This window comes from Zeus faber, assembly GCF_960531495.2.
Source record: "Zeus faber genome assembly, chromosome: 7".
Lineage (NCBI taxonomy): Eukaryota > Metazoa > Chordata > Actinopteri > Zeiformes > Zeidae > Zeus > Zeus faber.
In genome coordinates, this window is record NC_137203.1 from 11390944 (window position 1) to 11410779 (window position 19836).

At 46.2% G+C, this 19836-nt stretch overlaps 2 protein-coding genes across 6 annotated transcripts; one reads left to right on the plus strand and one right to left on the minus strand.

Annotated features, from left to right (window-relative positions):
• The first annotated feature begins 1362 nt into the window (after positions 1-1362).
• On the plus strand, positions 1363-5671 carry LOC307232601 (intracellular hyaluronan-binding protein 4-like). Its single transcript, XM_080003688.1, has 8 exons — positions 1363-1614; positions 3044-3185; positions 3691-3822; positions 3920-3991; positions 4079-4153; positions 4589-4766; positions 5075-5260; positions 5454-5671. The coding sequence occupies exons 1-8, from the start codon at positions 1392-1394 to the stop codon at positions 5517-5519; spliced, it is 1074 nt and encodes a 357-aa protein (XP_079859814.1). The 5' UTR covers positions 1363-1391; the 3' UTR covers positions 5520-5671.
• A 442-nt stretch (positions 5672-6113) lies between these two features.
• cdc14b (cell division cycle 14B) lies at positions 6114-19450 on the minus strand. 5 transcript variants are annotated; one of them, XM_080004029.1, is made up of 18 exons: positions 19217-19268; positions 17816-17973; positions 17617-17707; positions 17077-17152; positions 16753-16845; positions 16543-16619; positions 16224-16290; positions 16045-16107; positions 15831-15918; positions 15519-15749; positions 14997-15135; positions 14712-14877; positions 14518-14615; positions 10651-10698; positions 10407-10529; positions 8352-8467; positions 7442-7507; positions 6114-7203 (listed from the first exon to the last, which is right to left on the minus strand). In XM_080004029.1, exons 2-18 carry the CDS (start codon positions 17880-17882, stop codon positions 7145-7147), a joined length of 1668 nt encoding a protein of 555 aa, XP_079860155.1. In that variant the 5' UTR covers positions 17883-17973; positions 19217-19268; the 3' UTR covers positions 6114-7144. The 5 variants fall into 5 exon arrangements, with proteins under 5 accessions (XP_079860155.1, XP_079860153.1, XP_079860154.1 ...); XM_080004027.1 differs by lacking the exons at positions 17816-17973; positions 19217-19268 and adding an exon at positions 19320-19450; XM_080004028.1 differs by lacking the exon at positions 19217-19268 and having other exon boundaries at positions 17816-18094.
• Positions 19451-19836: the final 386 nt, after the last annotated feature.

The following is a 19836-nucleotide window of genomic DNA, read 5'->3' on the forward strand; positions in this document are numbered from 1 at the left end:
AAACATTGAAATACACAGAATATACAGAATGTGACTCCATGCACAAAGATGAAATAATACACGAACAGTGATCCATTTAAGTGTCCACATATTGAGTTAATTTGCAAAGCCAATAAATTGGGTGTGTATTGAACGTCAACCGAGCTTCAGGGACATTCCAGGTTGGGCAAACAAATAAAAAGGTTAACAGATATTACCTAAATATTGTTGTCTTATTTGCAGTTATTCACTCCAAAGGCTGTGCTACCAAATAGGGAGTATATCATTTTGTCAATACCCTTTCTGTTAATTCTATGATGCAAAAAAATACATATTTTAAGTTCTGAATGAAAAACAAAGAGAGCAGAGTAGTGAGTCAACGTTTTCGCTCCATCCAACATGTTTCAACATTCCAACATGTGTTTATTCGAACGCGTTGGCAGAGGGTCCACGTATTAAATTCTTGAAGCCAGCATTGTAACCACAAGGCCTCACATGCCTCACACACACTTGACATTCTTATTCAGACCACTAGATGGGGTCGATTTCCACGTGGGTTTTAAAGGACAGTGTGTGTGTGTGTGTGTGTGTGTGTGTGTGTGTGTGTGTGTGTGTGTGTGTGTGTGTGTGTGTGTGTGTGTGTGTGTCTCTCTCTCTCTCTCTCTCTCTCAGAGTAGTTTATTCTTTCCCGGAGGGAAATAACCTGGGATTTGGCAGCACACATTTGACAATATACAATAAAAATAACAAAAATACAAATATATAAATAAATAGTAAAACGGGGAAAACAATATATACCATAATAAATAAACATAAAAAACCCAGTAAACCTCTGTGTCAACAATTAACTTTCTGATAGAAGTGGGAAATGTCATACATACGTAAAATAAAATGAAGCAAAATAAAATAAAATAAAACAAAACGAAATAAAATAAAATAAAATAAAATAAAATAAAATAAAATAAAATTAAATACCATAAAATAAAATAAAATTAAATAAAATACCATAAAATAAAATAAAATAAAATGAAATAAAATGAAATAAAATACCATAAAATAAAATAAAATAAAATTAAATACCATAAAATAAAATAAAATTAAATAAAATTAAATACCATAAAATAAAATACAATTAAATAAAATTAAATACCATAAAATAAAATAAAATTTAATAAAATAAAATCGAAAGTACCCATCTCTGTCTAATGAACGCCGACTGGCGCTGATTGGCCCGGGGGGCGTGGCCTCGGCGGGCCGCACACGTGCGAACGTTTAAAGCCGCGACCCGGCCCCGCCCCGTCGCACACCGCGGGGCGTCTTCCCGGGACACGCAGGCGTCACCTCCGCCTTTTAACGCTCGTCTCCGGACGCGAGCGAGGGAGCCCGGGGTGCTGAACCGACGAGAGGCCGGGATGCTGCCGGACGCCTTCGGCTGCGTGGTGGCGAACAGGTTCGGGGGGCTGCCGGACGACGAGGCGGACCCGTTCGACCTGCTCACCGAGGCGGAGCTGGAGAGGGACAAGAAGAGGAAGGTGGAGGCCAAGAAGGTGAAGCAGAAGAAGCCCGGCCAGAGGGAGTCCCAGAAGGACCGGAGAGTCCCCGTTGCGGAGCCGCAAGTCCAGGATCCTCATGCAGGTGCACCGCCGAGAGTTGAATTTAAAGTGGTAATCCGTCACGTAATATGTTGTTGGTTATGTCATTATTGTGACGGTGCTTTGTAATAAACGGGCCTTGGACGCATTGAATGTCATGCACGTGCTGCCCTTTACGCTATTTCCACGGTTCGTGGCGGGGTCCGCCTTTCCCGGTGTGGTGCCAAAAAGTGATTGCAGCGTCTACCTTGTCACAGAAACCTTGTTTGTGCCTCAAAACGACTGTTTCATTCGTGAGGGTTCTCTTTTAAAAGTTTTAGCCCGCCCAGTCCCGCCCAGTTTTAATCTGTTGAAGTGCCTTTTTAAAGGGATAAAACCAGTAACGTGTAGCTTTGCACTCGCCAAAGGTTGTTTATGAGTCAAAATGACTTGGTTTCTTCCGTAAGGGTTCTATGTGACGGACGATGGCCCACTTTTTGGCAGGCGATCGCCTTTTGGCACGACACCGGCGAGGAAACACTGGTCCGTCAGCGGCCTCCGCAGTGAAGGGGATGCAGCGGCGGCGTGGTTGGCTGCGGACAGTAAAACCCTGCGTCTGGATGGGCCGCAGGCTCGCGTTAGAAAGGATCCCGCCGCCTCAACTGCCCGGTGGGGGGGGGACACAAATCAGTTTGATCAGAGGAAGGCCAACATTCGTCTTGGAGACGCATCTCAGACTACACCTTGAACTGACCTGTATCTCGGAAGGATCTACCCCCCCCCCCCCATAATAATAATAATTAATAATAATAAAGAAACCACCTCAAACTCTAATGCTGCTTATCCCTGGAGGTGGTTTACCCACTGTGATATACTGTTGGCTTGCCTTCTATTGACAAAATGTACCTAATGTGAGTTGCTTTGGGCAAAAGCGTCTCCCAAATGATGTGATATTCTTTCAAGAAAATGGCGACTGTCCTGGAGCGAAGATGAGCGGAAAACCCGGATGTTGCGCAGACCGGGGCGGGTGGGCGGCGGAACGGAATCCTGGGACGGTGTGGACGGTGCCAGACTCCCCTGCGCTGAATTTCTGTGTCAGACGCCAGACTTGGCAGCGTCATCGTTCCGGCCCCGCCCACCCGCCGGACTGACTGACTGACTCTGGCAGATCCCAACTATTTCTGGATTGTACCGTCCGGTCGTCAGCTGCTGATACTGCGAGGTCAGAGGGGCAGCTTGGCAGCGCGCGACGGGTTCTGCAGGCGGCTGGACGCTTCCAGCACGCTTTGATTCCTGCCCGCTTGAGAGCAGGGGGATAACTGATGACTGGACACACACACACACACACACACACACACACACACACAAATGAAAGACTTCTACTCTGCCGCACAATGTTTGTGATCCCCAAAAAAAAGCGTGCCCCAGTATAGCGTAACTCTGTTTAACCTGCCGTTCGGGGCGGGGCCCTAACTCAGCGTCTTGCGCCGCAGGAAAGAAGCACCAGGCGAGGGAGCCGGCGTCCGGCGAGGGCCGGGGCGGCGGGGCCGAGGCCCAGAGGGGCCCCAGACGCCCCGCGTTCGTGGAGCGGAGGACCGACCCCGAGGAGTATCCACAGGAGTACTGCTGCCCGAAGTACGTGTCGCTGTGGGCGCTCATTCCCGGGTCTGCTTCCGGTACCGTCGTCGTGACGGGGAGTTTCAGTGTTGACGTCTCGACGTATCTCACAGCGCTCTCACGTTACCAAAGACATTCATGACAAGGAACTACACGCTGGTTTTTAAAGGCAGAGACTAAACGACATCAAGCTGAAAGCATAGAGATATTTCGGACTTGATATTGTGATTTTTGACAGGATTTGGGACATAATGTTGGATGGCAAAATGATCACATCTTAATTTAAGGACTACATGCTGTCAGTCAGACTGAATGTGCAATTGAATGTCTGTAGTGATTAGTAAATGTGTTTTTATATTGTTGGATTTGAAAATAGTTGCTCCCTCTTCTGGGAACCTTGAACACAAGTTTAGAAAGATTCTATGCAAGGTGTTTGAACGACTCCCTGATCTTTGTATTTATTTCTCTCTCACACACACACACAGCTTATGCGTAAGGTGTAAATATTCATATCTGTCCCCAGGCCCTATGACGCAAACCCTGACGGCAGGGACAGAGGAGGGTACCGAGCAGCAGGAGGAAGAGGAGCAGGATACTCCAGGAGCTCTGAGAACTACATGAGGGGCAAGAGGGAATACGAGCGCCACAGTGGAACGTAATGCGCTCCCATCCAGCTGAAAGGCCTGGTTATGTGCCCTTTTTTTAAAATTTCTTCGCATGACGTTGAACTCCCGCTGCTTTCCGTCCACCAGAGGCATCTCCCCCGAGGAGAAGCGAGGAGGCCGAGGACCCTGGAACTGGGGCTCCGTTCAAGACACCACGGGGTAACTGTGACCTTTGACAACATAGGAAATGGCATTTTGATGATTTTTAAAATAAATGTGTTCTTTAAAAAAAAAAAATAATTTCAGAGATTTGATGGAGGTGACCGCCGATGCCGCGGTCAAACCGGAAGAGACTCAGTCCCCAGTGGAGGGGGAAGAGCAGTAAGTGCAATGTGCATAGTGGTTTTTTTTTTTTTCTTTTACATTATTCAAATAGGAAAACAGAGCATTGGAAAGTGTTGTCGCTATTTGTCATCCCGCAGCCTGTTGCCCCTTAAATTAATTGTATTACATGACATTCTTGGTATGGGAATGAATTATAATATTTTTTTCTGTTTGTTTCCTTCTTTACCGCCTGTGTTGCTTTGCTGCAGGTGACATATTCAATATTTGTACTTTAATCTGAAGTTATTTCTTTACTTCCCAGTTTAATAGAAATTGAAATGCCTTTAATTTTCTATTTGCACGTAAGACCGGAGTTTCCTGCTCCACAGCAGATCTCCACCAGGCCGGTCACATCTCTAGGGTGGTGGCGGTGTGGGCATAGTGTTAGCAGATTGGTAAGCCAGCCGTCGGTAATCCAAACATGTGTGACAGCGCATCCGAGGTGGACGGAGAAATGGTGGTCCAGGTTGCCATGGAGATGAGCCTGGACGAGTGGAAGGCCCTCCAGGAGACGAGTCGCTCCAAGGCCGAGTTGAATCTGCGCAAGGCGGAGAGCAACGTCCCCTCCAAGGCCACGGTCATCCACCAGTCCAAGCGCGTCGACGTAAGGGTGAGGCGCATTTCCACTGCCGCTCAACATCGCCCCCCCCCCCCCTGCGGTTGCGTGCTTTTCGATTGATCGCCTTACGAGATTATTTGTTTTTAAGATGGCTTTTAATGTGGAGTACGTTTCAAACTATCATTGTGGGAAGCTGGGTCTACGGAGAAACTAATATCCCTCTATGCTTAGTGGTCTGCGTCTCACTCTCGCTATACTATACCGTCAATGATTTAGAGCGCGTTATTTAAAATCGTGTTGGAGTACCTCGTGTTTCTTCCTTGAATGAAGTATGGTTCTTATCAACATTAAAACTCCAGAATGTGCAGGAGTCCGTGGAGGAGATGGAAGACGAGGGACACTTTCTGCGCCGATCCATGAACGACATCACTTGCCGCCTGGACATAAACTTTGGGAGTCTGGGACGTCCCGCCCGAGGGGGTCGAGGCAGGGGCCGAGGTTATGCTGCCGCTGGCCCGGAGAAACCCCGACCCCGACCCGAGATGGTATGTTCAGACGCTACCGGATGTAAATGGGATGTTGGGCGGTTTCGGCTTGTGGTAATCCTCGCTGAAGCTCTAAATTGACTGTTTGGTTTTAATGATGACGGCGCATTGTGACACCGTATCCAGAAACTGTGTTCATGCGACCACCAGGGAGTTAATTTCATTTGTATGAATTCTTTCGGTTTTCCTCCAGCCGGAGGTCTTGGCTCCAAACCCGGATGACCCGGAGGACTTCCCCGCTCTGTCGGCTGCGAAATAACTGGAGCCTGTTGGAATGTCGCGTTCACTTTTTGCCCACTGGTGAAACTGGGGTGCACTTTACCTTGCTGTTCAATTCAGGTTTTTTTTTTGTCTTCTGCTGTTGAAGGTTTGATCTTATGATTATGCCATCTAGCATTTCCTCATGTCACATTAAAGGCACTGTTTGACAACTGAAAATCAAATCTTGTGCGAAACTTATTTATCCTGCTAAGCATGTGGTCATTCAAGTTAATATTTTATGCAAATCTGGCTTCAGCAGGGGATGCGGCGTGAGATTTCAACTCGTGCGTCTTTGTCAGTATCCGGTCCTTCCCAGCAAGAACCTTACACTCCTGTGAGGAGGGTGAGGGTCTTTGGGGTTAGTACATGGCTTGTACCCTGACATCCGAGAGTGGGCTCCTACTTCTCAAAGATGCTTTTCAAAGGATAGTCCTCTCTGCATCAGGGTTTGACATTTAACGGTTTTGTTCAGAACAGGGTGTTTCTAACACACGAGGATCCGTATGGTATAGTGTGCAAATGTATGAAACTTGGCTATTTGTACTTGTAATACAGTGTTTAGAGGCATAAAATCAAGACAAAACAAGGATAGTATTGGGCTTTTATTTAGAAAGCCTCATTCATCTGAACAAACTTTTAGTGGATTAACATTTAACAGAGCCATAGGGTTTCTAATTTTTTTGGCATTTCAAGTAAAAAATATTTACAGAATAGAAATTCTCAGTATATCAAATGCTTATTTACAGTATTGTAATACAGCAGCTTGACGCTTTCAAATGAAATGACATTTAAACAAGCTTGACGGCCTGAAAGGAAGAAACATTCACAGGGATTGAGGGCAACCTTTTGAAATGCATCCAACAAAAAAACTGACCTTGTGCTCGAGTTTTTTAAACTATTCTGAGAACTCACAGGTTTGTCGATCTGCGAGTCTTTAAAACTTGACGCGTGCTGCGTCTGGAACGGCATGTTGTCGTTTAGAACACAAAATTAAAAAGATCATCTTCTTGGACGTACGACATCAAAGCTCGTCCACTTCCTCTCAGCGCGTTGAGGGGTTGATGACCACACTGAATACAAAAAGCTCAGCGGTGGGATGGGATTCTGCCGGTGCAGTATCTGCATACTACAATATTTCACAGGCTACAGTACACAACCTTGGTACTTTCCAGATACTGTGATTTCAGACAAACGCATTAATTGTTGTAAACAGCGTTGGCTTGCCCTTCCAGACGCAGCTCTGACTCAATGGAAACTGCAACACTTGGTGCGTTTCCACTCGAAAGAGGAAACCTCCCACATTCACGCCGGCGGTTGATAAATGTACTGATTAATTACTGCATGCTTAAACAAGGAAACGACCAGACTATGAGGCTTCACAACCCTTTGGCGTTGAAACGCCAAAGTGGCCAAAGGTTAAGAGAATTGGCATCTAGACAATTTATACATGAGTTGGACACGTCACTCCGCGTTGAGAAACCGACTCAGCGTAGATCCGTTTGATCGACAGCCAATTGTACACAGTGGACTGGGTAAGAATCAATTATTAAAATTAAAAAATGGCTTTGGGAAAAAAAAAAAAAAAATTGGGCATTTAGAGTTCAGATTTCTTAAAAAAATTCCTCAGGATATGGTCCCAGCTTCACCGCAGTAGAGGGGCTCTAGCTTTGGGTATGGAGTGACTGTAAGGAGGGGGGAGAAAGGAAATTAGTTTTCATGACTTTAATAGAAGCACTGACAGAATCCTTGTATTCACTTATTTAGACGTCAATGATGCAGGTGACGTCGGTCGATACTATTTACAAACACAATCAAGCACCTTAAATAACTGGTTTTCAAATGCTGAAGTACTAGAGGCTGAGAGAGATTTCTTTCGACACGTGTTTATGTGAAAAGTGTGAAAGGAGAACAGGTGGATACCAGAGTCTGGAAAAACGCATCGATTTGAAAGAGCAGCGAGCTTTACGTCCTCTGGACACAGCGCATCTGTCGTGTGTCGGGAAGGGAGGCAGGAGAAAGTGGGAAATGGAACAACAAACGTCACTCATTGTTCAGAGACCAAATCGGAGCAAGCACCAAGAGAAGCTATAGCCAGTTGGATCGCTGCGTATGACCCCCCCCCCCCCCAGAAGACATGCAAAGAAAACCCCGGAAGGAGCGGGAGAGGAAGTTGCGGCAGGAAGACACCATTATCTGGCAACCCTGAAAGCGATAGGGATGGTTCACCGGTTCAGGTTTACTGAATGTTGAGCCACTTGACTGAAGTGTAATTATTATAATTTCTTAAAAGCGTCAAGTTGTGTTAATGGAATCTTGATTTCCATCCAAGTAATGTATGGTCGTGAAAAACTTTAAATATATCCCAAATAAACAAGTAATTTTATAATTAAGTAGTCATTTTATATCAATACTCTCAAAAACTTAGCATTTTTTGGGTCATTATTTATTTATATTAGATACCTGCACGTATTTATGTGCCATTGCATGAATTACAGATAATGACATGGCTGTTCAGTGATAATCCAATCGGAATAATGGTGATTCAGATTAGTTGGTTCCAAATTTGCTTGACGTTGGACTTGGATGTAAACATGAGAGAGGTTAACAGATCGTTACCGAGGCAATGTTTGAGCAGCATTTTGCGTCGCTGTGTTAGAGAAGGAGCAGAGACGATCAAGAGCCGAATCTACCTCAAAACCAGGAGGAAATAAGTCGAGATTAAGAAAAGTTAAAAATCAAGGAGATCTCGGAGACGCTTGCTAGCACGGTAGCAGAGCAGGGTGTGTGTGTGTTGATGCTGCTCGTGTCATGTTCAGGTTGCTCAGACTACCTCTGCCGGCTGCCTCTCTGTGGTTACCACACGACTCAAAACACACCAGGTCTCTGTCGCCGGCCAAAGCATGCAAGCTGCCCAGCGATCTGGCTAGTCTGCTGTGGCCCAGGGAGCTGGCGGAGAGGAGGGAAGCGGTTAATACACTCCAAGTGGATCCACTTGCGGCTGTGAGGATCACAGGGGGGTGGGGGGGTTGGAAACTTCCCATGGGAAAGCCGAGACGCGGCGGCAGATTTCAATAACACGGTTGCGAAGTGGGATGAGGGCGATCGTAGGGAACGCAGACCTGCCAACCCTGGGAAAATAGTTTGAGAACCACAACAGCCTAACAGGGAGTCTCCGTGGTGTTTGAGTTACTGCAGCGTAATGACTCCCATCAGTTATTCACACCGCAGCCGCCTCACAACCAGGCTCATTGCATTGCGAGCTTCTACGGCTGAATATATACAGTATACAAATGAATCTGATTAGGATAAACCCCTTGAAATGCATCATCTCGTAAAGTTACTGAACATGTTGACCAACTAGAGATGCACCGTTGCAATTTTCTTGGCCGATTCAGATTCCCGATTTTTTAAAAGTCAGACCGGCAGATTCCGATTTCCAATCTGCTGTAAGTCAACAAGAAATACATCAAGTGATAGTACAGCTGCACATAAGGACTACCACTGCAATTTTCAGCCACCACAGTGACACTTTTTATTATTGTGTCACTACAGAACAATAAAAGAACATTAAACTGTCCCCGAGTTCCAATAAAATACAAAATGGTTGCTCAGTTCCAATAAAATACAACATGGACCAGTCACTGAGTTCCAATGAAATATGGGACTGTCCCCAAGTTTCAGTACAATGAAACCTGTAACTCTCACTGAATTTTAGTAGGACACAACATATAACTAACATGGAAATGTCCAGTTGAAACTTCAAATTTAAAGTCTCTTTCACTTTGATGATGCAAATATACATTTATAATATGTTCATATGGAACTTGCCATTCCAAAATAAAATACAATCATTACAAAAAAATTTAATAAAAAGGCCGACTCTTCTCACTCTTGTTCTGGAAGTCCTCCTTCGCTCACCGTGCACTAAACCAACTGAATCAAATGAAACAACTCGTTTTACTGAGTGACTCGTCAAGAATCGAGTCTCAAAAAGAAAAGTCAAACCTTACATCACGAGCGGAGCTCTGCTGTGACGATGACAGAAACAGTCTGCACAATGTCAGAAAATATTCAGGCGATAGATGAATAATTTATCTAATCGTCTTTTTGAGCGTCTACTACACAACTATGTTACGTGATATCAGGGTTTTGAGTACCAGAACATTTCTACCAGTGCATTAGTACATTATCTGACACCGATCGTCTGGTCACCAGTCATGGCCCGATCAAGCTGAAAACCGGGCGATGCATCTCACGTTAATCATAATAATAATAATTATTATTGTTTTTGCGTAGTTTCTGCTGGCATTTCGTACCTGCGTATTTTGAGCAAGAATTGCGTAGTTGGTACACAAAATGCGTGCAGGTTGGCAGGTCTGGGGAAATTTGTTGTTCAGTGAAACAATAGTAACCCTAAGTCAATGTTTAAGTTTGTTTGTTTAAATTCAACTCATAACTAAACTTTTTTTTTTAGAACAGTTATAGCAATTATGCCCACTTAGAATATGGTACAAGGTTTATGTCTATCTGCTCTATATGACATGGGAAATACAACCCTTGTAAATGAACCCTATATATCCATTTCAATCCTGTCCAATTCCATACATTCCTGGTAATTCCTTTTAAAAGTTTCCACCTTTAAATATTCTGGATATTTCGCAACTCTAGTGGCTATAGCTTCTTGGTTGCTTCCTCAGTCAGCATCGGGTCAACCATTTATAATTACACAATAAAAAAACAAACAAAAAACACCACACACACACACACACACAGACACACAGACACACAGACACACACACACACACACACAATGACGTGCTATTTAAATCGATCAATGTGGAGTATTAATACATTTGTTGTAGAACATAAATTAACGGCCACTAACCTGGACCCCGACCTGTTGGTGGGCAGAGAGGTCCTGGTTCTTTTCCTGCCCTCTGATTGGTTGGACAGAGCTGAAGGGTGGGCGGCCTTACAGCTCTGGCTGCTGGACTGCAGGATGTTGAGACTACAGAGCAGAAAAAGAGCACTTGTTTGGTTTGATGCATCTTACTGGCAAACAGAGCGCTGATACAGCATGTGTTAAAAAAATATATAATAATAATAATAATAATAATAATAATAATTACCTGAGAGACTGTGACGACGAGCGGGTGTGAATCTTGTTTTCTTCTTGTCTGCGAACACAAATGGGAATATTTGCACGGTGAGCACATCAGGTGGGTTCATGGGGGATGTGATGGGACAAGGGTCAAGGCGGACAAAAAAAAGGAGCAGCAGACAGAAATAGATTCCGTGATTAAATATGCAGGGAGCAGCGACCGAATCAAAGAAAACCCTTTGACAGAGTTTCTCCTTCACAGAGGAGCCGGAGCTCGCTGAAACTATCACTGCGTCTTTATCGAAGAGCAGGGGGTGATGGTAGCATCACAAGCGGTTTAGGTTGGTGATTGCCCGTTTTATGATTAGCTACAATCAATTTAGTAAAAAAGAGTTTCATAATTCCCCGCAAGACACAACTGCAGAGGTTTTTTAACCAGCAACAGTAAATGAAACCAGCAAGCAATGTTCCATAAAGTTCAATGCACATCATTACATGGAACAGAAACAAATCCTGGCCCCTCATCAATCACACAGCAGGGGAGGTTCAGCTCTCCAACAAGAAGTTAACTTGTCTAGCAGGGAAAATAAATACACAAAGTAATCAGAGAAAATGTGATTTCCCTTTGGGATTTGGGGAGGATGTAGAAACGGGGGGCGGGGGGGCTCACCTACGGCCTTTTCAGCTAGGGCTCCAGAAAGGAGGGGCAGGACGGGGGGTTTTGGGGACGGGCGGTGGAGCGCACTGCTATCCTAACCCGTCTATACAGAAATGCAGGACGGAAGGAGGGAAGCCAAACACAATCCACCACAGGGCAAGGCTACACAGGGAGAGAAGCATGGCTACCAGCCATCTGGAAGGAGGACACATCCAACAAGAGCAAAAGGAAAGGAAGGAAATAAAAACATAACAGAAAAGGAAAGAGACAAGATCGGCTCGGGCAGGACAGAGCATTGTCACTGGATTAGCCAAAACACTTCCTGCAGAGCTTGGTAACGTGACTCACTTTCTCTCTTTGGGGTTTTAACATGAGTTAGCACTTCTTCATGCACAATTGATAGACATCTCTTTAACTACGGTGTCATACCGCTCTTCATAAAGATGTATTACTCATTTACTTATAGCTGGATCTGAGAGGGTGATACCACCCTGAACTAGAAAAACAATAATCCAGCCACCAAAGCAAATAAGAAAAAAAAACAAAAAAAAAACCAACAACAAAAAACAGGCAATTAACAGTGAAGCCAGCTCATTATTTAAACTTGTTCACTTGGGACACAGATCAGAAGTGGAGGCGCGTCCATGCGTGCATGCCTCTGTGTTCATGGTCATGCCGGTTGCCATGCACTAGAGAAGGTGGTCATTCTAATCTCGCTGAAACTTTATCGACCGTTTTCAACTCGTTGCATAATAAAACAAACACTGGAGCTGGGAGGTCAAGTGCAGCTGTGACAAATCCCTCCGTGCTTGTACTTTGGTGTTCTCCCATAAAAAAATAAATAAAATACATATATAAATAAAAAAAGTCTTGGAAATAACAGGGGCCCATCGTCATAGTTTAATGTAATAGCACAAAGAGCTCTGACACTTCTAAAATCACTTCTCCACCTGATCCATTTTATCAACCAAGTAGGACTAGGCAATACATTGTAATATCAATATCTTGATCGGAAACCTGACATCGACTGCAATTTGTTATGGAAAGTAATGCAATTTCCTGAAATTCATAGACTGTTCTAATCAACGCCTCTACCTGCTTGGTCATAATATCCAAATTACTAAGTGTTGTTTCTTAAATATGTTATGTGTATGTAACTTATGAAACTCAAATAGTCATCCCCCAAATATCGTCAAATGATCAGTATCAAGCTATTTGATATTCAAATACCGTGGTGATGTCGTCTACACCCACGGCCTGACCACCAAGTGCAAGTCACAGTTCCCAAAGTTGCTTGCAAGTCCAACACAGAGTCAGGGCAGGAATGAGAACGGCAGTCCAGAACCTTCGAACCATCGTCATTTATTTTGTCTTAATGAGCCGGTGCCGGTTCAGCACAAAAACAATGCCGACTCAACCGATCAGGATCTTGCTGAAGAGCAGTGATCAGTTGAGCAGTGGGTGCAGATATCTGGAGAAATCTACCGTAGCCAAGGACAACCTTGTTAAGATTCGATGCCAAAGCTGAGCAGCTCGATGTGTATCTACGAGTGCCAAATCATAATAATAATAAACAAAAAGTCAATGTTACACGTAATGAAAACAAAACCAAAAAAAAAAAAAAAAAAAAAAAGGTAGCCATATCACGAGCCATACCATTCAGTGGTGTGATGAGACAGTTTTACGGGGAGAGGGGTGGCAGTTAGAAAGGAAGTGACGTGCACTTACCTCCGCCATACAAAACCTCACATCCTCTCTGTCTGTTTTTCCTCTCCACCCTCTCTGGCCCTCTTTGCTATCTTTTGAACGGCAGGCAGCACTCCGGCCACAACGTGCCCATGAAGCTGCGGCAGCAGAGCTTTAGCGCCTGCCTGGCACGGAACAGAAGCCAAAGCCGTATGGGTGGACTGACGGCACCCGGAGCGCCCGCGGCCGGAGTCGCACGCTGCTTCTGACACTCGTACCGCGGCAGAGTCCATCTTTTTTTTGGGTACCGTGCCGGCTCGCTTGTCCTACTAACTCTGCCGGGATTTAGGCTGCATGACCCCCGGTGGGATTTGTTCCTCCCCTGCTCCCAACAATGCAGGCGGCACATTGCTGGGGCAGAGGGAGGTGCAGTCAGACAGGAGGCGTGGCTTCATAAATAGAGTCGTAGAGCATTATAGTTTCCATGAGCGAGAACCCGAGACAAGACCCAGTGACATTAAACCTTGTTCACACACACACACACACACACACACGCACACACAGACACACACACACAGAGAAATGGAAAAATGAAGGAAACACCGTCACTATGAATGATGAATTTATAAAATGTATTTTATGCCAGATGTGACCGGATTAAAAAAAAATAAAAAAAAAGTAAAAAAAATAAAATAAAAAGTACTTTGTCTTTACATATGCGGCTCTTTCCTTTGTTGCCAAACTTCCTAAGGATCCGGTTAAAATCTCAATTTACACATCATGGCGGTGTCAGGGATGTTCGCAGCTCAGCACAAATACAAAGACGAACATGGAATGTTCTCAACAGTGCTGATCTATATTTTTTGTGGAACTAAGTGAAAATGACAGGGCTTTGGTCTCTTTATGGCAGATTGGTTCGCCAAAACTGTTTTACACTGTGCTTAAAAGTTGGAGATTTGACTATTAGATTTGCTCAAATCTGATTGTCCATATGGGCAATACAATTTGTGTCAATCAATTTAAATGAAATATAAGGAAACATACATTTAGAAGGTTGCTGTTTGATTTACGTCAGAGCTTTTGAATTTCTCGCTGAAATACAGGATTGAGCAGCATTATTGACGCCAACACATCTATTCTGCCAGGACGGTAGTTACTGAGTTGCAACTGCAACTCCCTTCAATGTCCTAATAATGGATGGATAACAGATCGCGACTGCTTTGTTTCTACCCTTGCATGGTTTGGTTCAGAGAAGGTTCGGGTGAGGTGTTGAGCTGCTGCTCTGATAAAGATCTGCTGTCCAGCAAAATACTGGTATCGAATAACAGTTATGGAACAAAATAAATGCAGCGAAAAACAAGAGATATAAACAGAATAACACTCTACAACAGCGTAATCTTAGGAGTCGTTTCCTGCATTCCTACATTTAAAAACCTTGTTATTTCTCGGCCATGTATGGAGGGGACGAGAGGAGTTGGCGTTGCCCACCTCAGAGCCCTGACACAAGCCCGCTATGCATCATGGGAGATCGCAGCCCTCCTAGGTACTTACGAGAGGGAGCCTGTGGACGATCTGGATTGCCTCTTGCTCTTCAGGGCTCGCAGTTTGTCACCCTGTGTCAGGCCGTTCCTCTCTTCTTCGTCATTGTACTGAAACGTATCCGGGAGGATTCATCAGCCACGCCAAGAGATTCAAATGAGTTTGTCAGCGCGTCTCAGAGAGAGGGGCCGGCTGGTTAAACTCACCAGGTCCACCTCCTCCTTCTTGGGCGTCCTGTTCTTGTTGCTTCCGTTGATGGTGATGTCGTCCACGCCGGACAGGATCCTCGTGACCGCCATCTTCCCGTTCTCCCGCTCGCTCAGGGTCTTCTCTCGGAACACGTCTCCCTCCGCCCATAGACTGATCTGTTTGCTTTTCCGCGCACAATTTAAAAACAAAAAAACATTTCATTTGGCAAGTCTATATAGCAGAGGCCGAAACTATTATATATATATATATTTTTTTTTTTGCTCCATTCAGCGGAGACTTACTCCTCAACGAAGTTCTGCTGCGGCCCGATGACGGACCCTGGTCGACAGATGCGTATCCAGGCGATGGCCTCCGCGGCCGTGAGGCGATAATGCTTCATGATGTAGCAGCCAATCAGAGTGCCCGTACGACCCAAACCCGCTGGAACACAGTGAAGTGTGTGATTAACTTATGGGTTTGTTATTTCTAAATTAGATCTGGTGGCCAACTCTGGTACTGCACCAGTTAACACTTAAGAGAAAGAAAATTCTGTAAATTCTTGGGGAAAAAAAAATAATAATAAAATATCTATCAATCATATATATATATATATATATATATATATATATATATATATATATATATATATATATATATATATATATATATATATATATATATATATATATATATATAAAATTTAAAAATTGAAATTAAAAAGGCAGCCATTGTTCCAGACTCCATCCAGATCTCTTCAGACATCCATGGTTGTAGCTTTCACCCACACAAAAAATTGAGGAGGCATTTCCAATTCGGTTTCTTACCCTTGCAGTGGACAGCGATGGCTCCTTCCGCATTCTCGCAGATGTTCAGGAACTTCCTGACGATGGCGTCGTTGGGCGTGCTGCCATCCACGAAAAACAAGTCGTGATGCTCGAAGCCCGAATCGGTGAAGCGCCGGGCGTCGTACATCTTCTTGTTCAGCCGTATGATGGTGGTGATGTTGTGCTTCCGGAAGTAAGGGAAGTAGGCCTCGGGAGCATGGAGCGGGTACCCTGGGGCCGAGGAGAGAAGCGTCCGTTTAATGAGGCCCGGGAGCGAGGCGGAGGGCGGCGGCTGAGCGGCCACTCACTCACCGTTCTCTATCTTGCTCTTTGGATGGGGCCCGCTGAACGCAAGGAACTTCCCCGGAATGATCCAGTTGAAGTCTCCGTTTTCGGCTCTCTGCATAGCAACAGAAGAAAAAAAAAAGAAAAAGAAAAAGAGTTGAATAATAAATCTAGTATCCCCCATTTCTATCAGTGATTGACAAGCACCAGTAGGGAGCAGACGTTGGCTGTTTTTGGATACCTCATAGTGCTCATACTCCTCCACATCGAAGTTGGAGAAGTCGAGCCAACCGAACTGCAAAGCCTGCGAAGGACAAAGAAGGGAAGTGGATTTAAAAAAAGGCAAAAGGACGTGCACAATTGCTTTTTTTTTTGGGGGAAAAAATAAAAAAATAAAATAATAAAAAAATAGAGCTGTACCTGGTGGATGGCACGTAAGCAATCCAGAATGTTCAGATTGTACATGCACGTTCCGAACGACGCATCTCTTTCATGGAAATGGATGAAAAGAAAGCAAATTACATTACGGCAGCTTTGAGAACATGGTACAAACTGCTTTGCCATCATTTGCAGGGAGATGTCACTTTTTCCAAATTGAATCATATCTCTAGCCACTCTTATGTTAATACATGGATTAATACTCATACAAAATAAATAATAATAATACTAATGAAAGTTCTTCAGATTTGAGCTTCAAAAAGGAACCATATCTGTTTATTTCATCAGCATGTGTTCTTACCTGAAAGGGAGATATGTTGAATTCCTTGAGACAAGTAGGTTGTACGCCTCCTCCGGTGACATGTGAAGATGCATTACCTCAGGAGAAAAGTCAAAAGTTTAGCACAGAAACCCTTGTTCCTTGGCACAACTAAAATCTCAGTCTTTGATTTATTTAAGGACCTAATGTCATAAACCATTTCTCTCGACGAAATGTGTTGATTACACTTACTGCGTAGGAGCCAATCAGGTAGGCCGCATTGGCTTGTTTCTTTTGGTCTCCACAGGTATAAAATAGGATATTTTTTCTTGCCAGAGAAATGGACTGGATGAAAAAGGGAGGGGAAAAAAATAAATAAATAATGAACGAATACATAAATTAAGCAACGCTTTCGTGCTGTCGTCTCTCAGCTTGTCCTGACACAACCTTTTTAATTGAATATCCGAAATTGGTGGTAATCAGTCCGTTTATCACAAATGGAGACCCGCATTTGTACTTCTGCTTTGCAGGTGGGTCGGAGGTCGGGCTTTGAGAGAGAGAGAGAGAGAGACTTACCTTCAACTTCCTGGTGAGTTTGCAACAGAAGCGATAGAACATGGCCAGGTTGAGGGGACCAAAGTCCGCGTAGAAGCTGAGAGAGAGAGAGAGAGAGACTGGTTTGAGTGAACACTCTCATTCTGCTTCCTCAGAGACCAACAGTGGGGGGGGGGGGGGGGGTGAATAAATGATCAAAATCCCTCAATCAAATCAAAACGACGGTGAATTTGGGCATCACCATCTTGCAGATGTAGTTCTGCAAACATACGCCATCGCTGTAGATCTATGACGACGCAATTAAGCAACAAATTCACGACGCTGGTGAATTAGAAACAGATCGGCATCGTTTCAAGGTGGTCGTCGCGGTGTCCCCTCCGCCACTTCAAGTGGATGGAATCAGAAATAACCAGTCGGGACTATTAATAACTTTTTTTTGTGTGTGTGTGTGTGTGTGTGTGTGTCGCCAGACGCCTCTTTAGCCTCTTATAAGGAACGGCGCCCTTTTACAAATGATTATTGTTCATTTTATTTTTTCCCCCCACGCGGGTCTCGGCTCACTTCTCGTAGGCCAGCTCCTCGTCGACGCAGAAGCAGTGGCGCTCCGCGGTGCTGCGGGTCTTCTGGCGGAGGACGGCGAAGTACAGCTGGTCTGCGAGAGAGAGAGAGAGAGAGAGAAAAAAGAAGTAAACGGTCAGTGTGTGGGACAAGTCGCAACCCCGCACGCTGCGCCCGCCCGACCCGGCGCGCACGCCCGTACCCGGGGCGAACTCCACGCTCCTGGAGAACGCTTGGTCCGCGGTCATCTTGGCTGCACTTCCAAACATGGTGTCGGGGACGCTGTGTCTTCACGGGGGTGCGCGCATCGCCGACGATAGCAACGGCGACCAAAGCCGAGACGCGGTTCGTCCGCACACCCTTTGGAAGCCGAGTTTAAAGCAAATGAACGAAATGAATCAATTTCTTTTCCTCCGCCAAAAAAACCGCCAACCACACAGACGCCTCCCCGGGAAAGAAAGTTCCCAGCGGGCGGAGAAGGGAGGCGACGGTCCGCTTCAAAAACAACAAAAAAAACAAAAACAACAAAAAGAGCTGGCGGAAGCCCCGCCCCCCCCCGCCCGCCCGCCACTGTTCAGCGAGCTGCCATTGGCCGACGGGGGGGATCCAGGGCGCCGCGCGATTGGAGGCTCGGTCCCGTCAGTCGACTCGCTCCCGCCCCCTGGCGATTTAAAGTTCCGCGGCGAGGACACGCGATAGGCTGCGGGAGCGCTGCCCAAGCGGTTGCTAGGACGATGCCTCGGCCAATCGGATGCGAGATCCCCCCCCCCCCCCCCCGAGGGACCGCCCACCCGCACCCCCACCCCACCCCCACCCCCCTTCCTCCGTCTCTGGCGGGCGGAGCGCGAGAAAGTTCCGAGTAGCGACGAAAGAGGCTCGACCCCACTTCCAGACTCGGTTATGAGGAGTCTCTCGGTGAAGAGGTGGGGGAAAAAAATGATCGCGTTGATCGTTGAACGCGGGCCCGAAGGGTGAGCTCGGCCGTGTTGTGAATGGTTTTTTTGTTTTTTTTGGGTTTTTTTTTTCCCCTCGCACATGCATCACGCATCACAAGAAGGCTGCGAAACCGTGCGCCGAGCAGCATCCCTCGGCCTGGAATCGTCTCGCACGCGTTTATTTTCGGGGGTGGAGTGCAAAGTGGAAATCGGTGACATTCCCTATGAGATATGGCCGAACGCCCTGGTGTTTTTGCGCCTCCGACTTCAGCTCAGCCGGTCGGTCACTAGCTTCAGCTCGTGGGTCGAAGATTCGCTCTTTCGCCAGCGCGACTCCCGACTCATTTTACAGGAGTCGTTCGCCGGGAACGAATCGTTCGCGAGTCTCGCATTAGGAGTTCAGAGCAAAGATGGGGAGTCCGCCCGTCATCCACCCGTCTGTTCGTCCATCTATTCGTCCATCCATCCATCCACGCGTCCCCTTAAACCTTGTCGCGGCCGTGGACGGAGACGGAACGACAGTGTGTTTGCGTCCGGGCCGCTTGTTAGGACTTCAACCCCGGTGCACTAACGACGGAGGACGGACGGTGTCGCCATTTTAATTGAAAAAAAAAAAAAAAAAAACCCAAAAAAACAACAACAACAAAAAACTGCAGAGAAAAACAAACCGGTGCCGCTGCTGGGTTGCGAGCGACGAGGGGAGTTGTGTGCGCGCTCCCCCTCCGTCCCGGCCCCCGGGGTGCGTGGGGCTCGCCCCGCCGCCTCCCTTACCTGTGATCCCCGTGTACATGTCAGCCTCACGCTCCGCCTCCGAGCCGGGAGCCGAGCAACGCTTCTTCCTCGACTCGGATCGCCTCCTCTCGCTTTTTCGCTTCATTTTTGTTTATTTATGTAATTATTACTCTTGGCCCAGTCGCGCATAGCGAGCAGCGGTCGCCGCCTCGCAGGAGATGGATGTCCCACTTTCTGCGGCGCTTTGGTGTCACATCCCCCGGCTCTGCCGCTGCTGCTGTGTCTGAAACAACTGCTGCTGCAGCCTCTCTGCTGCTGACGTCTGAGAGGGAGGGAGGGAGAGAGAGGGGCGGGGGGGGTGTTGGGGGAGGGAGGGAGAGAGAGAGAGAGAGAGAGAGAGGGAAAGGGGGGACAGAGAGATGGAGGGGGAGGGAGGAAGGGAGAGGGAGAGATGGGGGTGGGAGACAGAGACAGACAGAGAGAGGCGGAGGGAGGGAGAGAGCAAGAGAGATGGAGGGACAGAGGGAGAGAGATTGAGGAAAAGAGAGGGAGGGAG